At 53.0% G+C, this 23,490-nt stretch overlaps 1 protein-coding gene across 1 annotated transcript in view; it reads left to right on the top strand.

Moving 5' to 3' along the window:
- The window catches only part of ARID3A (AT-rich interaction domain 3A), a 100,317-nt gene that overhangs the window by 66,100 nt on the left and 10,727 nt on the right, over nt 1-23,490 (top strand). Inside the window, exons 4-7 of the mRNA XM_048830574.2 lie at nt 11,101-11,173; nt 20,778-20,961; nt 21,583-21,830; nt 22,611-22,922. Coding sequence (XP_048686531.2) covers nt 11,101-11,173; nt 20,778-20,961; nt 21,583-21,830; nt 22,611-22,922 — 817 coding nt within the window. The remainder of the gene's footprint in view (nt 1-11,100; nt 11,174-20,777; nt 20,962-21,582; nt 21,831-22,610; nt 22,923-23,490) is intronic.

Here is a 23,490-nt window from a genome sequence, read left to right on the forward strand (position 1 = left end):
CCCCGGTGATGTTTTATGGGAGAGAAGGGACTGAATTAACTTGCCGTGGTGCGGAAGCGGCCACATGCTCACAACGGGGGCAGAGCGGGTGGGGGTGAGAGTGAGGGTGAATTCCCCGAGGAGCTTTCTTCACAAGAAAGCAATATGGTGTTAGTAACAATTCCAGTAGCGGGGCAATGGAGGGGAACTTGAAAATCAGCGTAGAGGGGGGAAGGCGAGCCTTTAGGAACTGAAGCATTGAAATCAGACCCGCTGGGCTGCTGTGATAATGGCATGAGTTGAAGCAGAAGTGACTGAGTGGGTGTGAAGGGGGGAGTTACTGTGCTGGGTTATCGGTCTCAAACAGCACCGGGAAGCCCCTCCACACAATCCCGTGCCTCCTAAAAACTTCAGGCCTGGTTCTCATGTACATTCAGGCCCCTGTACACTGCTCTGCAATGTGAAGTGGGTGTAACTCTGAGGCCTGGTCTGTACCGTGGGATTGGACCAGAATAACTATGTCAAGGAGGGGATAGATGTTTCTAATTTTGTCTTTTAATCAGTATAGTTATCCTGGAACAAGCTCCCAGTGTGGACACGCTTCAGCTGGCATCAAAGTACCTTATATACTAGCATAGCTTATTCCCCTTCCTGTGTAGGAGGAGCTATATTGGGAAACGCACCTTTGTTACTGCTCCCAGTGTCACTAAGTTGTACCACTTTAACTGTGGTTGTATTGCTAACATAGCATCTGAGCACCGCACCCTCTTTTGTGTCTTTATCCTCATAAAGCAGCTCTCTGAGGCAGGGCAGTGCTGTTCTTCCCATTGTACAGATGTGGAACCGAGGCAGAGAGAGGCTAAGTGACTTGCCCAAGGTCATGGAGGAAGTCTGTGGCAGAGCTGGGATTTGAACCCAGCATTCCCAAATTCCAGACTGGTGCCACCACCCCTGGATCATCCTTGCTCTTGGTTACTGGCTTGTAAGCCTTTGTGTCTGTGCGGTACATGGGCAAGGGAACGAACCAGGGTGTATCTGGGGAGGACTGCGCTGCAGGATGGTGCTGAGTTCAGGGAGCTGGTGCCAGCTGGAAATGCACAAACCGGGAGGGCACAGCACCAAGCCTGTGAGTCTGAGCCTCTCCTAATCTGCCTAATTGATAGAAGCCCTTTCCTAATTTATTCCCCCACCTGCGAGCCCTGAGATCCCCTGGCCCCACAATGATCCCTTTTCATGCCTCTATAGCTGTATCCGGTCCCCTGGTGTGCGACAGCTGGGGAAGGCCAGGGGTGAGGAGGGCTGTTAAAGAAATACCTCCCACCCCTTAATTCAGCTCATCGACAGCTCTGCTGTTCCCAGGAGGGGTTTCTGGTGCCCCCCTGGAGCTGCTGCAGCTGTTTGGCAATGCCTTGGTCAAGAACTGAATTCAGCTGAGGGACAGGACAGTCCCCTCCACTGCCTCTCTCTGGCTCAGGGCTCGATCCCCAGGCTGCTGAGCACCATCCCCTCCCCAACCCCTTCCCCAGGGAGTGGAGGGCGCTCAGCGCTAGACAGGACCGGTGTGTCGGGAAGGGGCAGGGGATCTGGGAATCGGCAGTGGCTGCTGGGAAATATCCCCAAGTTTCCTGGACTCTTCATTGGCTGGGGCCTAAGATTCCCCGGCTGGGTCAGGAGTTTCCCCGGAGCCATGTCTATTGCATTCCTGCTGCCACCAATAACCACACCCCATCCACTGTCCCCATCACATGCCAAATTCGGAGCCTCCTTTCCCCAGCCAGAGAAACCCAAGCTCTGTTCTCCAAATCCGTCCCCCTAATACAGGAATCCTGGGTTCCCTCCCAACATATAATCTCTGGACCCCAGTCTCCTTTGCAGCTTCTTGGGGGTTGCTGCCCTCCCCTGCCTCCCAGCTCCTTGCTGCCCTTCCCTCCCCAGCCCTGTGCCAGCGTGGCTTGCGGGGGGCGGGGGGAAGGGGGGGCGGCGACTTGAAAGCAGTCTGGGCTTGCAACTGGTGTTGGTGATAAAGGCAGCTTCTGACCTTTGCCTGCATCCACTGCACAGAGGCTGGCTGAGCCTTTAACGGACTTCACAGGGAGCTGCAGGTTTTATGGCTTTCTTTTAATACCCTGGTTATCAGTGTGGTCCCACTGATCTCTTCGACAGGTCACCCTGCTCCGGCGCAGAGAGACATGCCAGGCTTCAGAAACTGTGATGTTTGCCCTCTGCACTGTTCCCTTACTTATAAAGCCCACTTAGTGAGCAGCCTTCCCTGCCAGCCAGGGGCAAATGACTCTGGGGGAGGTGGGAGTTTGTCGTTCAAAGGAGCAGTGCCCTGGCTTCAAGTCCCTGCTCTGCCACAGACTTCCCGGGGGACCTTGGGCAAGTCACTTAGCCTTCCTGTGCCTTGGTTTGCCCATCTATGCAATGGCAATAATAGCCCCACCTCCTAGCTGGGTGGTTAAAGTCTGAGAGGTGCTCAGGTACACGGGCATGGGGGGGGGGGGCAGATCATAGAATATCAGAGTTGGAAGGGACCTCAGAAGGTCATCTAGTCCAACCCCCTGCTCAAAGCTCTTGAACTCTTATTATTTATATTATAGTCATAAGAACGGCCACACAGAGTTGGACCAATGGTCCATCTAGCCCAGTATCCTGTCTTCTGACAGTGACCAATGCCAGGTGATTCAGAGGGAATGAACAGAACAGGGCAATTATTGAACAATCCTCCTCCTGTCGTCCAGTCCCAGCTTCCGGCAGTCAGAGGTTTAGGGACACCCAGAGCATGGGGCAGCATCCCTGCCATCTTGGCTAATAGCCTCTGCTGGACCTATCCTCAGTGAACTTACCAAATTATTTTTTGAAGCCAATTCTACTTCTGGCCTTCACAACATCCCCTGGCAATGAGTTCCACAGGTTGACTGTGCATTGTGTGAAGAGGTACTTCCTTATGTTTTAAACCTGCTGCCTAGTCATTTTATGAGATGACCCCTGGTTCTTGTGTTATGTGAAAGGGTAAATAACACTTCCTTATTCTCTTTCTCCAAACCCTTCATGATTTTACAGAAGCTCTGTCATATCCCCCCTCAGTCATCCCCTTGCTAAGCAGAACAGTCCCTGTTCCAGATCCCTAATCCAGATCCTTGGGAGATCCCACTATTTACGTCTTTCTATTATGAAAACTGGACATTTATTCCTACCCTTCGTTTCCTATTGTTTCGTTACTGATCCATGAGAGGACCTTTTTATCTCAGGACAGCCTACTTTGCTTAAGAATGTGAGTCCTTGTCAAAGGCTTTCTGAAAGTCCAAGTACACAATATCCACTGTATCGTGCTTGTCCATGTGCTTGTTGACACCCTCGAGAAATACTACTTAAAAACAACGTTGCTGTTAGTTTTTGTGTCTTTTGCTAGTTACTCTTCAAATTCTTTTTTTGGCCTGGCTAATGACACTTGACCTGCCAGAGTTTATGCTGCTTTCTGTTTTCCGTAGTCGGATTAACCTTTCAATTTTTAAAGGATGCCTTTTTGCCTGTAACCGCCTTTTTTACTGTGCCCTTTAGCCATGGTGGCATTTTTTTGGTCCTCTTACTGATTTTGTTTATTTGGGGCACACATTTTGTTTGAGCCTTTATTATGGTGTTTCTAACTAGATTCCATGCAGCTTGCAGGCATTTCACCCTGGTGACTGTTCCTTTTAATTTGCATTTAGCTAGTTTCCTCATTTTTTGTGTAGTTCCCCTTTGGAAGTTAAATGCTACTGTGGTGGGGTTTTTTGGTATTTCCTCCCCTACAAGGATGTTACCTTTAATTCCATTGTGGTCGCTGTTTGTGAGCGGTTGAGCTGTATTCCCCTCATGGACCAGCTCCTGTGAAAAGAAAAGGAGGACTTGTAGCACCTTAGAGACTAACCAATTTATTTGAGCATAAGCTTTCGTGAGCTACAGCTCACTTCATCGGATGCATACTGTGGAAAGTACAGAAGACGTTTTTATATGCACAAACCATGAAAAAGTGCTCCACGTAAGACTAAATTAAGAATTGCCTTCCCCTTTGTGGGTTCCACGACTAGCTGCTCCAAGAAGCAGTTATCTTAATTTAACGTCTGCATCCCATCTTGAGGTGACATGTGCTCAGTCGATATGGGGGTAGTTGAAATCCCTCGTTATGAGTGGGTTTTATTTTTTTGTAGCCTCTTTCACAATCACCATCCTAGAGTCCCCATTGTGATGGACACACACATAGTAAGAGAGAGTCCTTGCCCCAAAGCTCGTCCAGTCTAAACAAACAGAGTGGGAGGGGAAACTGAGGAACAGAGCGGGGAAGGGACTTGGCCAAGCACACACAGCAGGTCAGGGGCTGAGTCAAGAATAGAAGCTAGGTCTTGTGTTTCCCAGGCTTGTGCCCTGTGTACTAGGTTGGCTATCTCTTGATTATTGAGATGATAACAGGGGCCATAGTGGTACCTAAGATAGACAGAAAACCCTGTGCCCATCCCCTCTTGTCAGTCAGGGCAGGGGAAGAGGCAGTTCCTTTGCAGACCTACTTTCACAGACCCTGGGTTAAGACCCTTTGACCTGACAACCCACGTGGCTTCTTAAGCAGCTCCAGATGCCTCTCCAAAGAGGAATCATCCCAGGCAGCCAAGCTGGAGCTTGGGGCCCGGCATATCGGTTACACGGTTAATGTGCTAATCTGCCAAGGCGCAGTCCGCAGCCCCGCAGTACGTGCCCTGCTGAGATACCTGCTGATATTTATAGGCCTGCAGCAGGCCCCGAGGCCTCGGCTCTGCTGGCAGTTGTTCAAAATGATCATTAAGAAAAGTGAGAGGCGCCTGGCACGGCGTGGGATTCGGCAAAGCCCGGGCTGCTTCGGGACTGTGTCGCCCGGCACTGTGCACCCAGCCTGTGGGTGACTGGGGCATATATGTCAGCACTGCAGGGGGCCGGGGCGCTGCAGCCCCTGGATCTGCATCCTGGACGGGGTTGCGGGGGGGAGATGCCTCTTGGGGGAGAGGAAACAACACAGGGATTCTGGGTTCTTCACCTTCCCCCTCAAAAGTTTGTTGGATCCTGATCTCCTGTGTTGGTTCCTGGTGGGGCTGCTGCTCTTCCCAGCTCCTCCCTTCCATGCCAGCTCTGGACCTGATCCTGCCAGCCCCTGGTCTGATCCTGCAAGGAGTTAATGTCCCCTGGCTGGCGCTGAGTGCCTTCCATGAGGAAGCGGAGCACCTCCCTGGGGACACTCCGGACCTTGGCAGATCAGGTCCTGTGTTTCTGCAGTTGTGTTCAAAGCTGCATGCCCATGAACGTACCCCACTGTGCTACCCTGACCGAATCTGCTGTCCTCGTGCCCTGCCAGATGTGCAGCCCACACCCCAGACCTTCTGCCGTGCAACCAGCTTAGAGTCATTAAACGTGACTAATGGTCTTGCGTCCGCTGCATCTCTAGATTCTCCGTATTATTTAACGTGTGTCTGTAGCGTCGAGGGCCATGTGGCACCTGACACGGAGCGCAGACACAGTCCCCACCCTGAAGAGCTAAAGTGACAGAATGGTGGAGGTGAAAAGAGAGAGAGACTGAGAAAGGGATTAACAGAATAAGGCTATTAACGGTGTAGCATACTTGTTCCTAGCTAGCAGCAGTAGTAAGCTGTTACCTAAGCTAGTCACAGGTTTTTCCATTGGAACTCTTCTAGGATTTCAACTATAAATAAACCTTTTTATGAAACGTGTGTCTGCTTTCCACACACACACATTAAAAATGAACACCTCAAAGCCAAAATATTTCCATTTTTTTTCTATTTCAATGAAAAGTCAGAACCGTCAACGAAAACTGCGGGAGAATTAGGTTCGGTTGAAATTTTCCTCAGCAGCCAAGCCATACTTTCGAAACAGTTCTGCTGTTATTCTCTGGGGGTTTCGTTTCTGTTCTGTGTCGGTTCTTAAATCATGCTCATAGCCGCCGAATCTGAGCACCTTCCCGTCATGCATTATGCGGCGTGACTCACATCTGTCACAAGTCGCTCGTTTTCTCCTCTACTCCCTTGGGAGAGAAGCGCGTGCAGTGGAGAATCTTGTTTTGGTAGGGTTGGCTTTTTTTTTTTTTTTGCTATGGTTTAGGTGTCAGGAGCGCTGCCGGCTTGCAGCCTGGTTGCTGGGCAACTCAGCAAGCTCACCTGGACCTAGTGAGCGCACTCCAAATGGTTGTGTTTCCTGACGGGGCTAGGGAGCCAGCGGTTTGTTTCGGGAGGCTGCTCAAGGCGTAATGAGCCTGCAGCTGCTCTCGCTTCCACTTCCTGCTCCAGTCCTTGCTCCCAACCCAGTTCCTGCTGCACCCCCAACCTCTCGGCTCCCAGCTCTGACTCTCGGCTCCATCCCGAACTGTGATTCCAGCTCACCCTTCAGCTTAGGCTTGACTTCTGACTCCAGTTCAGTGCGATTCCTGGATCTATGCTTGTCATCACTCTCACAATCACCAGGCGAGATCCCGTTCCACCCACTAGCTAGGCTACCCATGCTCCGGGAGGCCAAAGAAATTCACCTTGCACTTGGACCAGAAGGTGGGTGGTTCTTGGCTCCTTGGGGAGTTCACTCCGTTGTCTCCCGCACAGGCGAACTCTGCCCGTGTAGAGCGTTTCCATATTGCCATTGGGGCACATGCAGAGCAGTCGTTAAAGGAGGACCTGACACGCTGGTGGGTGATGCACTGGCAGTAGGCTGATGCAGTGGTTGCTTCTCTCTCTAACTTGTGAAGCAGCCTTCGCTGTATTTCACGTGCACTTGCCCTTTAATCAGTCCATTCCTCCGATGGACGTGTGGCGATAATGATTATTAATCGGATCCGCGTCGCCCATGCAAAAACTCGAACCAGCATCGGGATCCAGCTTCCGCGGTTAAGAATTTAGTGTGGCCTTCAATTCTTTTCCTCCCCAGGCCGGCAAGGCCTGCTCTCATAAATCACATCTGGAATGTGCTCTGCTGTCAAACGATGGGTGTGGTCCCAGGAGAAAAGCTGGTGCGAGTATAAATTGAAGACTACATAGAGGCTGCATTAGAAGCCTCGCATAGATCTTCCTGTCACAGCTTATAAAAACATCCCCCTGTTGTATATTGCTAAGACTCCTTGCAGCATGTAATGCCCTGTACCTTGCTTCATTAATCTTGTCCGGTTTACAATAGCATTAGCGCCTTGTATTGTGTAAGGCTTGGATGTGGGGGTGGGAAGAGGGCGTCTTGCATCAAAGGATCCCTTTACAGAATGGAGGGGAAGGGGCTTCTGTCCCTAGGGTCTCATCAAGAGCGAAATTCACTGTCGTGGGAGGTGTTGGCTGTAAGATGCTTTGTAAATAAGATCAGTAGCTTCTCCAGACTGGATCCAAGTTATAAAAAGCGGGGGCTTGCGGATACTAAGAGCCCCGGTGAGCCCATTGGGATGCTCTTTGACAAAATACGGGGCACCATAACGGAGTGCTTCAGGCAAAGCAACATTCCTGTATCCTGAAGGGGCTGATGAAAACTTGTGCCAGCCAAGACAGTCCAAGTTAATACTGAACTCCTGCCTTGGGGCGAGGTGAATTCTTTAATGCCAGGCCGTTTGTGTGACACATGAAAGGATAGGATAGGGGACTAGCCTGGGCCATGGGAGGCCTGGGTTCAACCTACAGGTTACCAGCAGGATTCAAACCTGGAACCTGCAGCAGTAAAAGAGAGCCGGTCTCCTGCTTGAGCTAAAGGAGTAACTCCAATAACTGGTAGTGGCAGGAGACCACTATCCACTAGCAGAGGATGCAAGACACATTCAGTTAGCGTAAGTTACAATCCCTACTGGTATTTGTATTGTGGGTAATGCCTGGGAGCACAGTCGTGAACCAGGACCCCACGGTGCTAGGTGCTATAAGCAAACAGAACAAAGTGATGAGCCCTGCCCTTTATACACTAACAGAAACATGAAGTGAGATAATGGCCTTTATTGGACTAATTTCTGTTCAATAAAAGGGATTCCCTCACCCAGCTTGTCTCTCTAATATCCTGGGACCAACAGGGCAACAGTTACATTGCATTATGCACTAATAGGAACAAGTGTCCTAGGGGGTATCTTTATTGCCCCGTCTAGGTAGTTGAAGCTCTTTGGGGCGGACCCAGAGCCCAGATCTTCAATGGGAATTAGGTCCCTAAATCTCTTCGAGACTCTCTGGGCCCAGGTCATTGTGTCTTGCATGCTGCACTCAGAAGGCCAGCAACGCTTTACGAATAACAGAAAAAGATCTGGGTTCTTGCTCGGGAGATCTGGGGCTGTGGTTTTACGGTGACGTTTTCAGTCTCTGACGGGTTCAGAGTGGGTTGGACGGAGGTGGTGGCTCAGTTTACTTTAATGTAGCAGACTTTTGGGGTCGTGTTAGAAACGGACAGAGGGGCAAAGGTCCCACCAGCTGCTTTAAGTGACTGACACTTGCTGCGCGGGGAGAGGGGGAGGCGAATATTAATAGTTGAGGCATCACTCCGACACCCACGTGTTCAGCAGCTAATGAGCTTTACATGCACCGAAGATTTGCTGCGTTCCCTCTGCCGGCTCACAGGCTTCCCTTTCTGCAAACAACTGCTCAGAAACTCTTGCATAAACCCTGAAGGAAACAGCTTTGAAAGGGGATGGATCTCTGTGCTGTGTCAATGCACCCACTCCCTTGATGGCTTTACAGCACAGTCTGCTGCGCTGTATTGTTGAAGAAAAGGAGATTCCAGTGCCCAGCTTAACAAAGGATCATCCATAATAACTAGCCTGGCTGAGTCCCTGAATGCACCCTTCTCCATGGGACCTCATCAGGGGAGCTTTGCCATGCAAATGTCTGGAGGCTTGCTGCTGTTCTAATTGCTGCTGCTGTTAGATGTAGGGTAGTAGCGCCCAGCTGCCCCAGTCGGGGATCAGGGCTCCATTGTGCAGGGAGCTGTACGTGCATCTAACATAAGATGCTTCCTGTCCCAAAGAGCTTACAGTTTGGATATGTTGATTTCTGTCCCCTGTCTTGGTAATTGGGATTGTCACATAATCATCTGGCGCATTTGCCATTAAAGAGACAAGGTGGGTGAGGGCATCTCTTTTATAGGACCAACATCTGTTGGGGAGAGAGACAAGCTTTCGAGCTCCACAGAGCTCTTCTGCGGGTGTCAGCTCACAAACCACAGAAGTCGGTCCAATAAAAGAGATTCCCTCACCCTCTCTAATACCCTGTGACCAACAGTGCTGCATACGGTTAAAGGTGTGTGTCTGCCCAGGGCTTGCTTTGCTGACTGCACAATCTGGAACCGTTTCCAGTTAACCTACCGTCTTTCAGTCTCTTTAAAGCCGCAACGCAGCTGCAGGTCATGACATGCTTGCTGCCTATTCTTGGAGAGGAAGCATTACTGCTCTTCACCTAAGCTGTGCAAAGTGTGTGCGAGGAGAGCATGTTAATTACAGAGAGCAGGGGTCATGCCACGGTGCTTCAGCTGTTAATGTAGATCAGCTCTGCCAGCAAGCACCAAAATGTTAATGGCTGCCAGGGCTACTGCACCCGGTGATGTCCCACAAAGCCGGGCAGCAGAATGGCTTTCGCCTCCTTCCAAAGAAGGACTTGATTGCATATGGGACTGAGTGCTGTGGCCCCGATCCTGCTCCGATTCTTGCAGCTAAGCCCGTTCTTACGGTTGGGGATTTCAAATCCCTACGGTAGTCAGGCGCCCGACTCCTGAATTGGATTCCCTTGTCGTTTAGGCACCTAACTCCATGATGCTCCAGCCGAAGAGCCTGGCAGAACTGAAGCCCAAATGACTGCTGCCGTCCCAAGCAGACCCCAAGGCATATCAGTGCACCACACGTTCAGCCTGGCTTAGACGTCAAGCTCTGTAGGCCAGGGGCTGTGCTGCCCCTCATACATCATCAGCCCCTAACACGCAGCTGGGGATAACCACCCCCACCCCCCGCCTTGTATGAGGTTTCTGTGAGTCTCTTGGAGCGGTAACCTGCCGTTGCCAGAATGGACCAATCTGATGACGTTATCCCGGGAGCTCTCTATGGTCCCCATTACGATAGCATTGTCACCCCTCCCAATCTGTACAGGCTTTATTCTCCCAGCCCTCCGGTGAAGTGGGGCATTATGGGAACCGTTAGTCCCATTTTATAGATTGTGATCTGAGGCACGGAGAGGCTAAGTGACTTGACCGAGGTCACATAGCAAGTTTGGTGGGTCTCGCCCACATGTTCAGGGTCTAATTGATCACTATATTTGAGGTCGGGAAGGAATTTTCCCCCAGGTCAAATTGGCTGAGACCCTGGGAGGGTGGGTGGGGGGGTTCGCCTTCTTCAGCAGCACGCAGCACGGGTCACTTGCAGGTTTAAACTCCTGTAAATGGTGGATTCTGTAACTTCAAGTCTTTAAACCATGATTTGAGGACATCAGTCACTCAGCCAGAGGTTAGGGGTCTATTTCAGGAGTGGGTGGGTGAGGTTCTGTGACCTGCGATACGGAGGAGGTCAGACCAGATGATCACAATGGTCCCTTCTAACCTTACAGTCTGTGAGTCTTCCAAGCCATAACAACCAGCTTAACCACTGGGCCATGTGGTGGAGATGCAGGTAAAGAAGCATGTGTTCACCTGCAGTTATCTCCTCTTCCCCCTTCTAATCACCGCTCCAAACCACAGCCATGCGAATGGTTCAAAACTAGCAAGTATTGCACGCTTCAGTGTGGCCGTGCCTCGAAAGGGAGCAGCATTTATAACCCTAGTCGCTTAGCTGGAAAACCTAGAAGCTAAAGGAAACCGGGTGGGTGAGACAGCGACCTGGCTGCGTTTCAGGACTCCGCTGTGTGCAGCCTCCCCGTTTCACCACCTCCTCTGCTCACCAGCTGACCCAGCAGTGGCGCTGATGTGTCTCTCATAATAGATGATCTGCCGTGTTTCCTACCTACTAGGCCAAGTGCCATCCAGTGTGTTTAACTTCCTCCGACACTGGGCGGGCTGGGCAGTGCAGAGCCAGGCTCTCTGGGCCCCTCCCTACGGGGGACGCTCTGACGTGTGGGTGTTTGTCATGTTCTCCCACCCCGGGTGCCTTGCGAGTGATCTCTTCTCTTCCTTCTCTGTGCACAGTTGTACGAGCTGGATGGCGATCCCAAGAGGAAAGAATTCCTGGACGACCTCTTCAGCTTTATGCAGAAGCGAGGTGAGCCCTGCTGTATTGTCCTGGCAAGCTTGCACTAATGCGTGTGTGTGGTCCCTCGCCACCTCAGGTGAGATTCAGAGCTCGATGAGCCCCAAGTTTTATTTTCTTGCTTAATATTCTTGCCTCAAGGAGAAAGCTGTCACCGGCCTAATGTTTAACGTGAACCACTCCGCGCATGGGGATCAATCCTGCTGCATTGAAATGGGTGGCACCTCTGTCCCCACTGACTGACTTTCAGTGGAGCAGGATTCGGCCCCTTGCTCGAGTGGCTTTGCTTTCTTGACTTTTCATCCTTTGGGTCTCGTTTTATCAAAGCCCTGCTTACGACTGTGCATCGCAGTTTGATAGTCCGCCATCACTGCTTCTGGGCAAGCGCCTCTCCCTTCTTAAATGGGATTTGTTTCCTTATTTCCCACCCCGTGGTAACAGAGACCCTTGCCTGCCATGCACGGATGCAGCATCCTTCATCTGGTCACTGAGCAGCAATTTGCTTCCATTGTCTCTTCTGCCCATCTATCCCGCTGTGCATCTCTTAATATTTTTGAGTGGATGTGATGCTGCATCAGAAACTTTGCTACCAGGGTTGATAAGTGCCTGCTAGAATCCCTTTTCCTCCCTTGCAACTTTGCTCCATGGGTAGAATCCACAATTTCCAGCCGCTCCTTCAGAGCATTGATGTGCTTTTCAAACTTGCCCTTGGCTTGCAAGCAGGGAGCTGGTGCCTTCACACTGAGCAATAGCAATGAACTGAGTCAACACAGCAAAGCGACTTGGTGGCAAACGCTGTGGAGTGGACGAAAAATCCGGGCCAATTATTCTCAAAAGTGACTAGAGATTTTTTCGTGCCTCCTTTTTCAGAAGTGCTAAACTGGCCACTCTCTGAAAATCCGGTCCATTGAAGGTGTCTCAAGTCAGGCACCCCAAACTGCTCGTCACTTTTACAATATCTAGGCCTGTGACATTAAAGGGCACTGTCAAGTTAAGAATATATATATATATTTAATTCCTTTCTTTGATACAAAAACACCTTGGATGATTAAATCTGACAGAGTTTGAGCCATTCTAGCTCATTTTCGCCGTTTATGCTGGTTGGTTTGTTCACTTCCTGCATTTCTTCACGTGGACAGTGGAAATAGACATGCCAGTTTCACTTTGCTTATCAGGTTTGAGTGGCTTTCTTCTCCTGGCTCCTTTTGCGGGAGCCTGGCCCTGCAGCGGTTGGCTTGTTAACCCTGCTTCCGCTGGCCTTTCATTTTGGGGGGAAAAAAAAAAATCGTGGGAACCTTTCTGCAGACCGTAAAACTTCACAGCACCACAACCCCAGCAGTTTTAGTTTTTGCCAAACCCTAAATGTGGTCCAAATTTGGCTCTGCTTCAGCAGAGTAGATCTCTGCACAGGGGCGAAAGACATGCCCATTCAGTGAGGCTACTGCAAGGCATCTGCGTCACTGAAGACTCACTTAAGCTGTAAGGACAAGATCCTCAGCCCGTATAAATTAGCTGCGTTCTGCTGACCTGACCAGTATATACTAGCTGAGGATCGGGCCCCCATAGAAACCAGTGGGGTTGCTTCTATCCTACACCAAAACAAGCAGTGACCATACATGAGCATAAGCCCCCTTGAGCCCCATCTACACTGCAGAACAAGCCTTGGGGGGCGAAACTGGCCCTAGAGTAACTTCCCCACACATCCAAGCCAGAACACAGAGCAGAGCTTTAGGGTGCAGCCTTGTGGGAAGAAAATCTAGTTTTCCTCAGGACCTCAAGCCAATATTTCTGGGTTTGGGGTTGTGAGGGCCTTCCAAGACGTTTGTGTCAACATAGAACTGCTGCTGGTGCAGGAGAGAGGATCAGCAAGGATCATATGGGGAAGGGGAGGGGGATCAAGGGAAGGCTTCACGGTGAAAAACAGTGCACCGGCCCATCCTGTGTGGGATGGGAAAGCCGAGCAGGATGTCTTGTGGCACATAAGGAGAGGCCTGTGTGTACAAGCTCCGAGACACATCATGAGAACGTCCCCGTCGGTGCATGTGACTCAGTGCTGAGGGGCTGGTGACTTGCACTGAAGTAACGCACATTAGTATACACCGCTGGCCTCTACTGGATGTAATCTGAACTGTTAGTGTGTGTGTCTTAGGCCCCAAGCTGCTCGCAGGTTACAGAGAGTCTCCTTTAGCCCAGCCTGTGCCGCTGGAGCAGGAGGATCTGAATTCTTCCCTGGGTGTCACTGTGACGTGCTGTCTGGCTGTAGCATGCAGTGTAAGGATAGCCAGGAACTCACAAGTGCCCCTGGGTTTGGGATAATATCTTGCGGGGATAAGCTAGGGCAAGTGGGGATGGAAAACAATAGACCAGCTCATGGGGGCCTGAAGTAGAACTCGAGCTTGTAAGGTTTTGGGGTCAGGGGCTGTCCTCTTGGTCCGTCTTTGTACAGCAGACTGGGACTCGTAGGTGCTCGGGTAATGCGGGGGTGAGGGAATGTTGATCCCAACTGGTTTCAAACCTTCCCCCTTGAGAGGGATGGTTGCAGGACCGAGGCACGTTGGGTGCGAGAACCCGGTCCCCATCTCACAAGCAGCAATGGGTCAGGGAGGAGATTTCCAGCCAGCCGATTCAAAAACGAGTCTGCAGCTGTGTTTACAGTGGCCGAGGGGGTGGCTGTTTGCCTCGGTGGAGGGCTCAGGTTCCCAAGGAAAGCAGATGGTGGTGCTGCTTGCGTGGGGCCTTTTGTCAAGCAGGCAGCCTCTAGGAAACGGGGAGGGGAAAAGAATCGGCCAGGCGCTTTCCCAAGTTTACTCATTCCATCCTCTGGGTCCTCTCCCAGCCCCTGGCGCTTACACAAACAATGCAGTCGGCAAGGTGTGGGCTCTCCTCGACTGGGGGAGGGAAGGGAGGAGCCCCTGCGAACGCGGGGCTGAAATCAACATGCTTCCAAGGCAGGAAAGGTCCCCTCCGGAGCCAAGTGGCTGGAATTCGTGGAGGATGTTGTTACTGTGCGCAGGAACCTTGGAAAGCTGTTCTCGGAAGCTAATTTCCCACGGAGAACGAGGATGCAGCCTTGAGCATCCGAGTCCGAGGGAAAGTTTTTTGGGAGCATAGGTGGCCTCTAAACAACAGGGCTTGTCCGTCTGACCAAGCGTCAGTTAGGAGGACAGGGTCTGATTTCATCCTATAGTAATTAATACTTGATGTAACGCTCTTCATGGGTGACTGTCAAAGCTCCTGAAAGAGCACGTTTTCCAGAGGGGCCGGGGGGGGAAATGGAGGCACAGAGTGGCTGTGACTTTCCAGAGGGTCACCCACAGGCCTCAGCCAAGCCAGGAACAGAACTCAGCAGTCCTGACTCCCAGCCCCGTGCCCTCACCACTCAACCGCGCTGCCTGCCGAAACTGCCGTGAGGAGGGTGCTGAAAGCAGACGGTGCAGATGTGTCGGCAGAATATAGTGGAGAACAATGCGAGGTGATGAACAGCCGGTGGGCAGGCTGAATTTATGTGGCAGGGGTTATCCTGGAGGGCAGATGGCTGGTCTGAGCATGAGCACTGAGCCTGCAGAGTAAATTCACGCCTCTTGGAATTGCCTAGCAAGGCTGCAGCTGTGAATGACAAGATAGAGACTCAACGCGAGACCTTTGTGTTTGACCCGCTGGGGTCTGCCCACACTGGGCCTTGCCCTGCTCAGAAATTACACCCAGGTCCCCGGGAAATATGTTTAGCCTCGTGGAGGTGCCGGCAGTCTCAACACAGCATTGCTTGTGCACGGTCAGCAAATAACAATTGTGCTTCGTGCAACGCGTAGGACAAGCATGGCTGGGGCTGATCAATGGCAGACAGCCGCCATAAGCTGCTCCCAGCAAACAGGGACCCTAACCCCTGCCCGTCAACTCCAGTGGCAGGGGCCTCTTCCGGGTTATCCGCCCGGGGATCAAAGCGAGGGCAGGGGGGCTCAGGACTGCGGTGAGAAGATGAGGGAGACATTTCAGGCCGAGCCCCTTTTCCTTGTCGGTCTGTGACTGCTTAGGTGAACTCTTTCTGCTCTGGTTCAGTCCCTGTGGCGGGCGAATGGACAGGGCCGGATTCAAGTGTAGGGACCACAGGCCCTTGCCTAGGGCCCGGGCTCCCGGAAGCATGTGATGAGGTCCAAAATCTCAGCCTTCAAGGCACCCACCAGATCATCTAGTCTGATCTCTTGTGTAGCACCGGCCGCCAGCACCTGCCCACAGACCCAGCAATGGGAATTAGGGCAAAATATTACAGCCCCCAGGAGACTAGACTGTGAGGAGCTACAGGCAGAGGATAGGATGTTCATGGTGCCCGAGGCCCCTGTAATGGCAGGGAAGCAGTTAAGTGAGATGTACCCCGATAATTCCAGCAAGTGACCCACACCCCCCACGCTGCAGAGGAAGGTGGAAAATCCTCAAAGTCATTGCCAGTTTGACCTGGGGAAAATTCCTTCCCGGCCCCACGTATGGGGATCAGTTCGACCCTGAGCCACGTGAGCGCCAGCCAGCCAGCCTTAACATTGCTAGCAATCTTAAGAGTTGAAAACAGCACCTGAGTGTATCTGACCCAGGGATGTCTGCCTGAGTCTGCAGACAGCCTGAACCAAGAGGTGGGAACTGTCCCATTCAGCCTTGCGCTGAGACCTGCTGCCTAGCCCAAGTAGGGGCAGGGCTATGGCAGGTGTGAGGGTGGGGCCATGGGAGCTAGGGACTTGGGCTGCAGGCTGGCTGCTGTTCATGAGGGTTCAGAATAGCCTGGGGTCCTCTGAGACCCTCCCCAGTCATCAGGTTTCAGAGCCTGAGCTCCAGCCGCACCCTGAACATCTACGCTGCAATTTTTAGCCCCGCGTGTCCAAGTCAGTTCACCCAGGCTCTGAGACTCGCTGCCACGGGTCTGTTTTGGCCGGGTAAACGCACCCCGGAAGCCCTCGGCTCCTGGTTAGGGCCAGAATAAGTGACCAGATTTTTAAACGAACATGGCATGTTCTTTTGAAAATCTGACCCGTAAGGTTAAAACACTGAGCTAAGTCTCAGGAGATCCAGACTTCATTTCCAGCTCTGCCAGAGTCTCCCTGTGTGACCTTGAGCAAGTCACATAATCTTCCTTCCCCGTCTGCAAAATGAGGAGGATGAGCCTGTTCGATCTTGTCTGTCTAGACTGCAAGCTCTTTGGGGCAGGGGTTCTGCTCTTGGTCAGTGATGGGGCCCCGATCTCTTACGGCCTCACGGTGCTACTGTCGTATAAATAATCTCTGTTGCTGACAACGGCTACAACTGAACAAGGGCTCAACCGTGATCGGCACCATTTCAGTAGCTGTGGTTTAACAACACCCCCCTCCCCTCTCCCCTCCCCCCCGGCCTGTTTCCCTTCTTCCGGGTAGCGGCCATAAATTAGCAGCATCACCACAGGGTGGGGATTTTGTTTCCTGGTTTTAAAAAGGCAATAAATCAATAACGGAAGAGGCGGGAGAGGAGACATCCTCATTGGCTTCCCCCAACTTCAGACTTTGCCACCTCCCTCCCTCCCCCACCCTTTGCACCCTTCCCCTCTACAATAAACCAGAGGTCAAGACCCCCACTCCCCCACCCCGGCTTGTCTGATTGAATCATTGGCATGATTCTTCAGGCAGCTATTGATGAATGGATGTATTATAGCCCAGCCCCCTCCCTGAATATATGTGGTCCCTCTGTCTCTTTGTATAAACATCCTGTGTCCGTGTTCCCCCCTCCAGTCCCCCCCGCTTCCACTCTCGGCCCCAGCTCTGCGCTAAGATGGGAGGTTCAGAATGATACTGGCTGGAACTAGGTGTTTGCTAAGTGTAGCATTAAAGCTGGTCACGTGACTTATTGCCCACGATTGTTCTATGGGTGGGGAAATTTATCCACAAACCGAGAGAGAGAGTGAGTGTGTGTGTGTGTTGTTTGGCTGTCATTGTGGTGGTGGTTTTTTTTCTTTGATAAATATCTGTTCACAATTGCTCAGTGGATTGTTTTTTTCCAGCTTCCGACGGGGGCCTGCCCCTGTGTTCGTAGCATGCCCCTTCAGAATTGGCTAGTTCAATCCAGGGACCACCTGAAGTTCGATTCTTAGACCGGGCTCTTCACCCTAATGTCCGAGCGCCTTCCAGTCGTGCATGCAACTGACACCCCTCCCATAGTGGCTGTGACGCGTGGGCAGTGAAGTTGGTCGTTTTGGGGGGGTTTTTTTAATACACGCGTTGCTCTGTGTCGATGGTCGCGACGGCTGGTCACAGATAACACGCCTGGCGCTTGGCGTGGAAGGTGGGGAGGTTTGGGATGGGCTGTTGTTCCTGGGGCAGCTTGTGCCACAGTCCGGGACCAGCCACCGCAGACATTCCGTCTCTAGCACAGCTGGCTCGGCTGCCGGCCCGACTGGACGACGTAAGACCAGCGTCTAGTGCCAGGATGCCCTTTGGCGCACGAAGGCCCAGCCCTGCTTGCGCTGGGCTGGATTCCACCCATCATGCCAAGCTGTGAGGAGCTGGACTTAGTGCATGGAGAGACCGAGGGCTGGGCTGGGGCGGGATCCTTCCCCTGGTGCCCGTGCACCATAAGGCAGCAGCCGCGCTCCCACCCAGCTGCTGCTGCAGCCTCGGGATAACAGTGCCACATCCTTGGGATCGGGAGTCGCTGGTTGGCCCAGGTTAGCCACATCCCAAGGACATAATCCAAACCCCAGTAATGTCGCGGGCAGCTTTCCCCCCCTGACTTCCGTGGGCTTTGGATCAGGTCCCCATTCTCCTTCCCTCCCTTGCGATGAGCCGGGATACAGCCAGGCGCCAGGGAACTAGGTTCAGTGGCATGCAGAGGTTGGGGATCCCTTGCATGGGGTCCTAGAGTCATCCCCCCCAGGCCTTTTGCTGAGGGCAGGGGCCTCTGGCTGCACAGGGGCTGGGGCAGCTTCAACCCCTAATGTTGGAACCACGTGGTCCATCCATCGCGGACTGTAAGCTTGGTGGGCAGAGACTTGCATGCAATGTTGGCACTCAGCCCCCCCCTCCCCCTTTGCGTAGCCCTATGGGGCGAGGGGGGGAAGTCGGTCTCGGAGCCCCATCCAGCCCTAGGGCCCCAGCTGCCGTTGATACACTAATGATGTGGGGTCTGCAGAGACCCCACTGTAAGCACTGGCTTGCGACCATGTGAGTCTGATCCAGATTGAGCTCCCTGCACCTCCATGGTGTCAGAAGGAGGCATTGGGCTGAGGTGGGCTGCAGAGTGGGGACTGCACTCTCTAGGGGAAGCCCCTGTACGGCTTACCTGATTTCTCATATCATATGACTGAGACCGCCTTGCCCATCTCGTTACATGCGCACACACGCATCCTGCTGTGTGGTGACCGCTCAGGGTCCCGCTGGCCTGGATCTCCCAGGGCAGGTGTGGGGGGAAACCTAGCGCCGACCTGCCTTTTCTAAGCCCTCGGAAGGCAAACCCCACGGGCCTGATCTGAAGTCCACTGGATTCACTGGAAAGGTTCCCATTGGCTTTGGATCAGACACTCTTTGCTCTGCATCGTAGGAAACTGGGGAGCCAAGGGGGTTTACAGAAAACCTTTACTTTTTTAGGGGGGGCAGAGGTTGGTTTTTTCCCCTCAATGGAAACGTTTCAGTTTTCCACTAAAAAATGCAAACTTCAAACCCTTCCTTCCCCCCTTTTCTTCCCCCCTCCTGCTTTCCAGTGACAAATGGGAGAGGAGAAAGCCTGGGGAAGGGACACATTGACAAAACGACACAGTTTTGGCTTTAAAAGCTAAAAACAAATTGTGGAAACCTGGAACATTCCAAACCGAATGAAAATTTTGGTGAAAAATCTTGTTCACATTTTCTGGAGGGAGGGGGCTCCCCCGAGACTTTTTAGGGCTGTTTTTCATTGAACATTGTTTTTGAAAGGAAAACGACCAAATGTAAAAACGACCTTCTTAGACAGTCAGCTCTATGGCAGGGCCCTCCCTTCTATGTTGTGAGGCTCACCAGACACATTATTATTAGTATAACCGTAGTACCCAGAAGCTGCAGTCCTAGTCCAGAGCTGCATTGCGCTAGGCGCTGTACAAACACACCACAAAGCGCCAGCCCCTCTCAAAAGAATTTACAATCTACTTAGAAGAAAGAAATGGATGAAGCTGGGGTGGGGAGAGCACAAGAGAACAGTGAGATATCATAATCTATTCCCTATAATGGTATGCATCCAGTTTTTATAATAAACACATCCTTAAAGTATCCTTGGACTGACCCTGATCCCAGGATCTTTATCAGGAATGAAACTGACTCTCCTGCAGTTTTCGGCCTCTCAGGGCACTGGGGGCTGGGAAGGTGGGGGACCCTCTGTAGCCCTGTTCAGGAGAGTGAGACTCTCGGGGAAAGTTTGGGGCTCAAGCCTGGTTAGCCCCAAGTCTCCACCTTGGAGTGGGACCGCAGATTTGAAGGTATTGGCCCATTGGCCACCTCCAGCCCGGCTCAGAGCGGGGTGTCAGCTGTGATCCCTTGAGGGTTTTTAAATCCAGCTCAGCAGAGTAGTCGGGACCTTCCTGTCTGTTGCACAACAGTTTGGTGTCTCGTGCTCTGGGATGGTGGCGTCTGTCTCTTCCGCTCTCTGAGTAATGCCCTCGTCCTCTTAAAAGCCCCATTGCTGGGCTTTGGTTGCTAGCGCCACCTGCTGGACACGACCAAGCCGGTGTCCTTAAGCTCCTCTCCCTGCACTGGATGTGCAGAGGAGCTGCTGACGTCTTAGGGCGAGGATCTGGGGAGAGTGACGTGCATCTGACGCTAATGCAAAGACAGAGCAGTGGAAAACGGCCAGAGTATCCTGGGCGGGGAGGGTTGGGTTTCTCTCTCCATCACATCCTTTTCCTAGCCGCTGCCTAATTGCTTCTGTGGTACCTCCCTGCCCCCTACCACTTTCTAAGAGCTGTCCCTGACCAGGGCAGGGCGGCAGATAAGTCCAAGAAAATTAGCCCTTCAAATAGGCAGTGGGGTCTCTATATCGGCCCAGTCCAATATGCCAGGCTCCTTCAAATGTGTGCATGACCGGCCGCAGCCCAGCAGAGCAGGGGCAGGGCTGTGAATAAAAAAATGTTTAAATAGCACCATGCAAATATGCAAACCCTCCCCCACCCACAATTGGATATCAGCCAGGCATGCTGGAAAGGGAGCTGGTTTTGTTCCTGTGCTAAGCACAGATGAAACGGTCAGTGGAATTTAGGGGACCTTTCCATGCTGCTATGAAAAGGATTTTCTTCAAAAATGTGTCCCAGGCACACTTGGGATAAAGATCATCTTGTCTGAAGGACAAGGTATTTCCTTCCTCACGGTAATCACACATTATAGTCGATCCCGGAGGCCCCAGCTGAGATCATGGCCCCATTGTTCTAGCTGCTATACATACATGTTGTTAGGGACAGTCCCTGCCCTGAAAAGCTAGAAAGGCAAAGGGGGGGGGGGGAAACTGAGGCACAAGGCAGGGATGTGACTTGTCCGAGAGCTAGGGATGCAATGCAGGGTTTGTGAGTCCCAGTTGTACCTCGCTCCTACGTTTCATTGCCCCTGGCCCAGCTCTCTCCAGCATACTGACCTTCCCCACTCCACAGGGACCCCCGTCAACCGAATTCCCATCATGGCCAAGCAAGTGCTGGACCTTTACATGCTCTACATGCTGGTGACCGAGAAGGGGGGCCTGGTGGAAGTGATCAACAAGAAGCTGTGGCGGGAGATCACCAAAGGGCTCAACCTGCCCACCTCCATCACCAGCGCTGCCTTCACGCTACGCACTCAGTAAGTGTCGTGGGATCCGGGGGAGTGGGAGGGTGGGAGACCGCCCTGCCCTTCCAGCCAGCTGGCCTAGTGTTCGATCCCAGATTCCCACAACGATGGGAGATCCCAGCCACGGTTCCTTAGTACAGCAAGGGCTGGAGGTGGCTGTGGGGGGAACAGCTACTGTGTGTTTAAGGGGTGTCACTCAGCCACAGCCCATCATGGGGCTGATCGTGTGGGATGCTGGGCTCCCTCCCCGTTTCTGGGATTGCTCTGCTTCCTGTGAGATCCGTTCTCTCTTCCCCACCCCGGATGGAGAAAGGGATGTCTGTAGCCAGAGGCTGATCTAGACAAGCCCCTCTTAAGGAGTCCTGGTTTGGCTGATGCAGGACAGAGCATCAGTGTTTCCAAACCTCCTGTTTCCAGTGCCCAGCTGGGGAGGGGTTGGGGCTACAGAAATCCCTTTTTCTTGAAGGCAAGATCCTCGGGGCGTGGAGGCGGCACGGCTCTGGGGAAAAGGCGCCTCTGGATCGATACCGACAGGCGCCCATGTTAGCTGCTGGCCTATGGGAGCTGCCTCCTCGGTGGGCGGGCTGGGAGGGTGCCTGGTGCCGCGGGCTGAGCAGGTGTTTCCTCTGGCAGATACATGAAGTACCTGTACCCCTACGAGTGCGAGAAGCGGGGGCTCAGCAACCCCAACGAGCTGCAAGCCGCCATCGACAGCAACCGGCGAGAAGGCCGCCGGCAGGGCTTTGGGGGCTCCCTCTTCACCTACTCCCCCAGCGGCACCCCCAGCCTGCTCTCCTCCCCCAAGCTGCAAGTGCCTGGCTTGGGGCTGGTGGCGGCCACCAACGGCGGCCCCATCGGCCCTGGGCAAAAGATAAAGAAAGGTAATGGCTTGGCTGGCGCCCTGCTTGGCATGAAGGGGCTGGGCCATGGGCAGCGGGCTGAAGCCGGGTGCAGGGGAGGGAGGGAGTAAAGGCCTCAGGGTCTGGCTCCGTTAGCTAGAGCTTTTCACCTCATGGTTTCAGAGCCCTCCGGAGAGGGGAGTTAATAACATTCCTATGGCACTCATGGGCAAATGATGGCAAAGCAAGGGATTAGAACCCATAAGTCCTGATTGCCAGTCCCCCAACCCCTGCGCTCTAACTACTAGACCCTGCTCTCCTCCAAGAGCTGGGAATAGAACCCAGGAGTCCTGGCTCCCAGACCTGTGCTCAGTCCATGATACTACACTGGCTCCTTTACATGGTGTCACTTTAATGTCAGAATCTCAGAGCAATTTATAACCATTAACGGAGCCATAGGGATTGCTCTGCTCACCGACCATAAAATAGGCCAGGATTATCCCTAGTCTACCACTGGGGAAACTGAGGCAGAGTGTGGGGAAGTAACTCGATCCAGGTCGTACAGGAAGGCAGCTGGGACATAGGTGCCTTGATTCCCAGCCCCCTGGGCTAACCACTAGTCCTCAATGCCATGCCCGTGTGAATCAATGCAGAACACTTGTGAAAGGAGAGTACCATACAAAGGAGCCATCCCGTACCGCAGCAGGGAGCTGGCTGGGAAGTCTGGGTGCACGTAAAGCTTGTTTCTGATGCACGTGAAGAGGCTGGCCTGGACCAGCCCTCGCGAGCTCACGGGACTCCCGTGCCCTCTCCCTGTTGCAGAAGAGGACTCGCCGATCCCCATCCCCATGCCCAGCCGACTCCCTGTGTCCCTGGCTGGCCACCCGGTGGTTGCGGCCCAGGCAGCGGCCGTGCAGGCGGCCGCGGCCCAGGCAGCGGTGGCTGCTCAGGCCGCAGCCCTGGAGCAGCTGAGAGAGAAGCTGGAGTCCGGGGAGCCACCGGAGAAGAAGATGGCTCTGGTGACAGATGAGCAGCAGAGGCTGATGCAACGGGCCATCCAGCAGAACCTCCTGGCCATGACAGCGCAGCTACCCATGAGCATCCGCATTAACAGCCAAGGGACCCGCTCGCCAGGTGGGTCGCGCTGGGGCTGGAGGGAGAGAAAAGGGAGGCAGTCATGCTGCAGATCTTCCCCAGAGGTTAGGCTAGGGGCGCCGAGCCTGCTGGAGTAAGGCCACCCCCGTGCACGGGTCGTCGGCAGTGGGGATTGAACCTGGGACCTGATTCTTAAATGCTGTCCCTCCACTGCATGAGCTACAAGAGCTGTACCCAGCTCCCTGTCCCATGCTTGGGCCGCTCAGCCAGGCCTTTCCCCATCTCCCAGCAGGGGAAGGGCTCTTTTGCTAGCCAGAGTTTAAAAACAAGTGCCTCTTTTGTGTTGTGTCTGACCAGGTTCCTCTCTCCTCTTAGTCCTCTTCCCGCTCCCTGTACCAAAAGCATTTCCCGGCACTGTGCTGGGCCCACTTTTAGCAAATCTGAAGACCAAAACCAAAGCTTTGATTCCCCAGGGCTGGAGGCCTCTGCTTCTGCTTCTGCTGATGATACCAGACCCCTAGACCAGCCTTGTCCGTAAGGCTCGCTTTTCGTTCTGCACGTCCGTTTTCCCACCCGCTGGTTTCCGTGTGTCCCTGCTGCCTGTCTG

Source organism: Caretta caretta, chromosome 25, assembly GCF_965140235.1.
Source record: "Caretta caretta isolate rCarCar2 chromosome 25, rCarCar1.hap1, whole genome shotgun sequence".
NCBI lineage: Eukaryota > Metazoa > Chordata > Testudines > Cheloniidae > Caretta > Caretta caretta.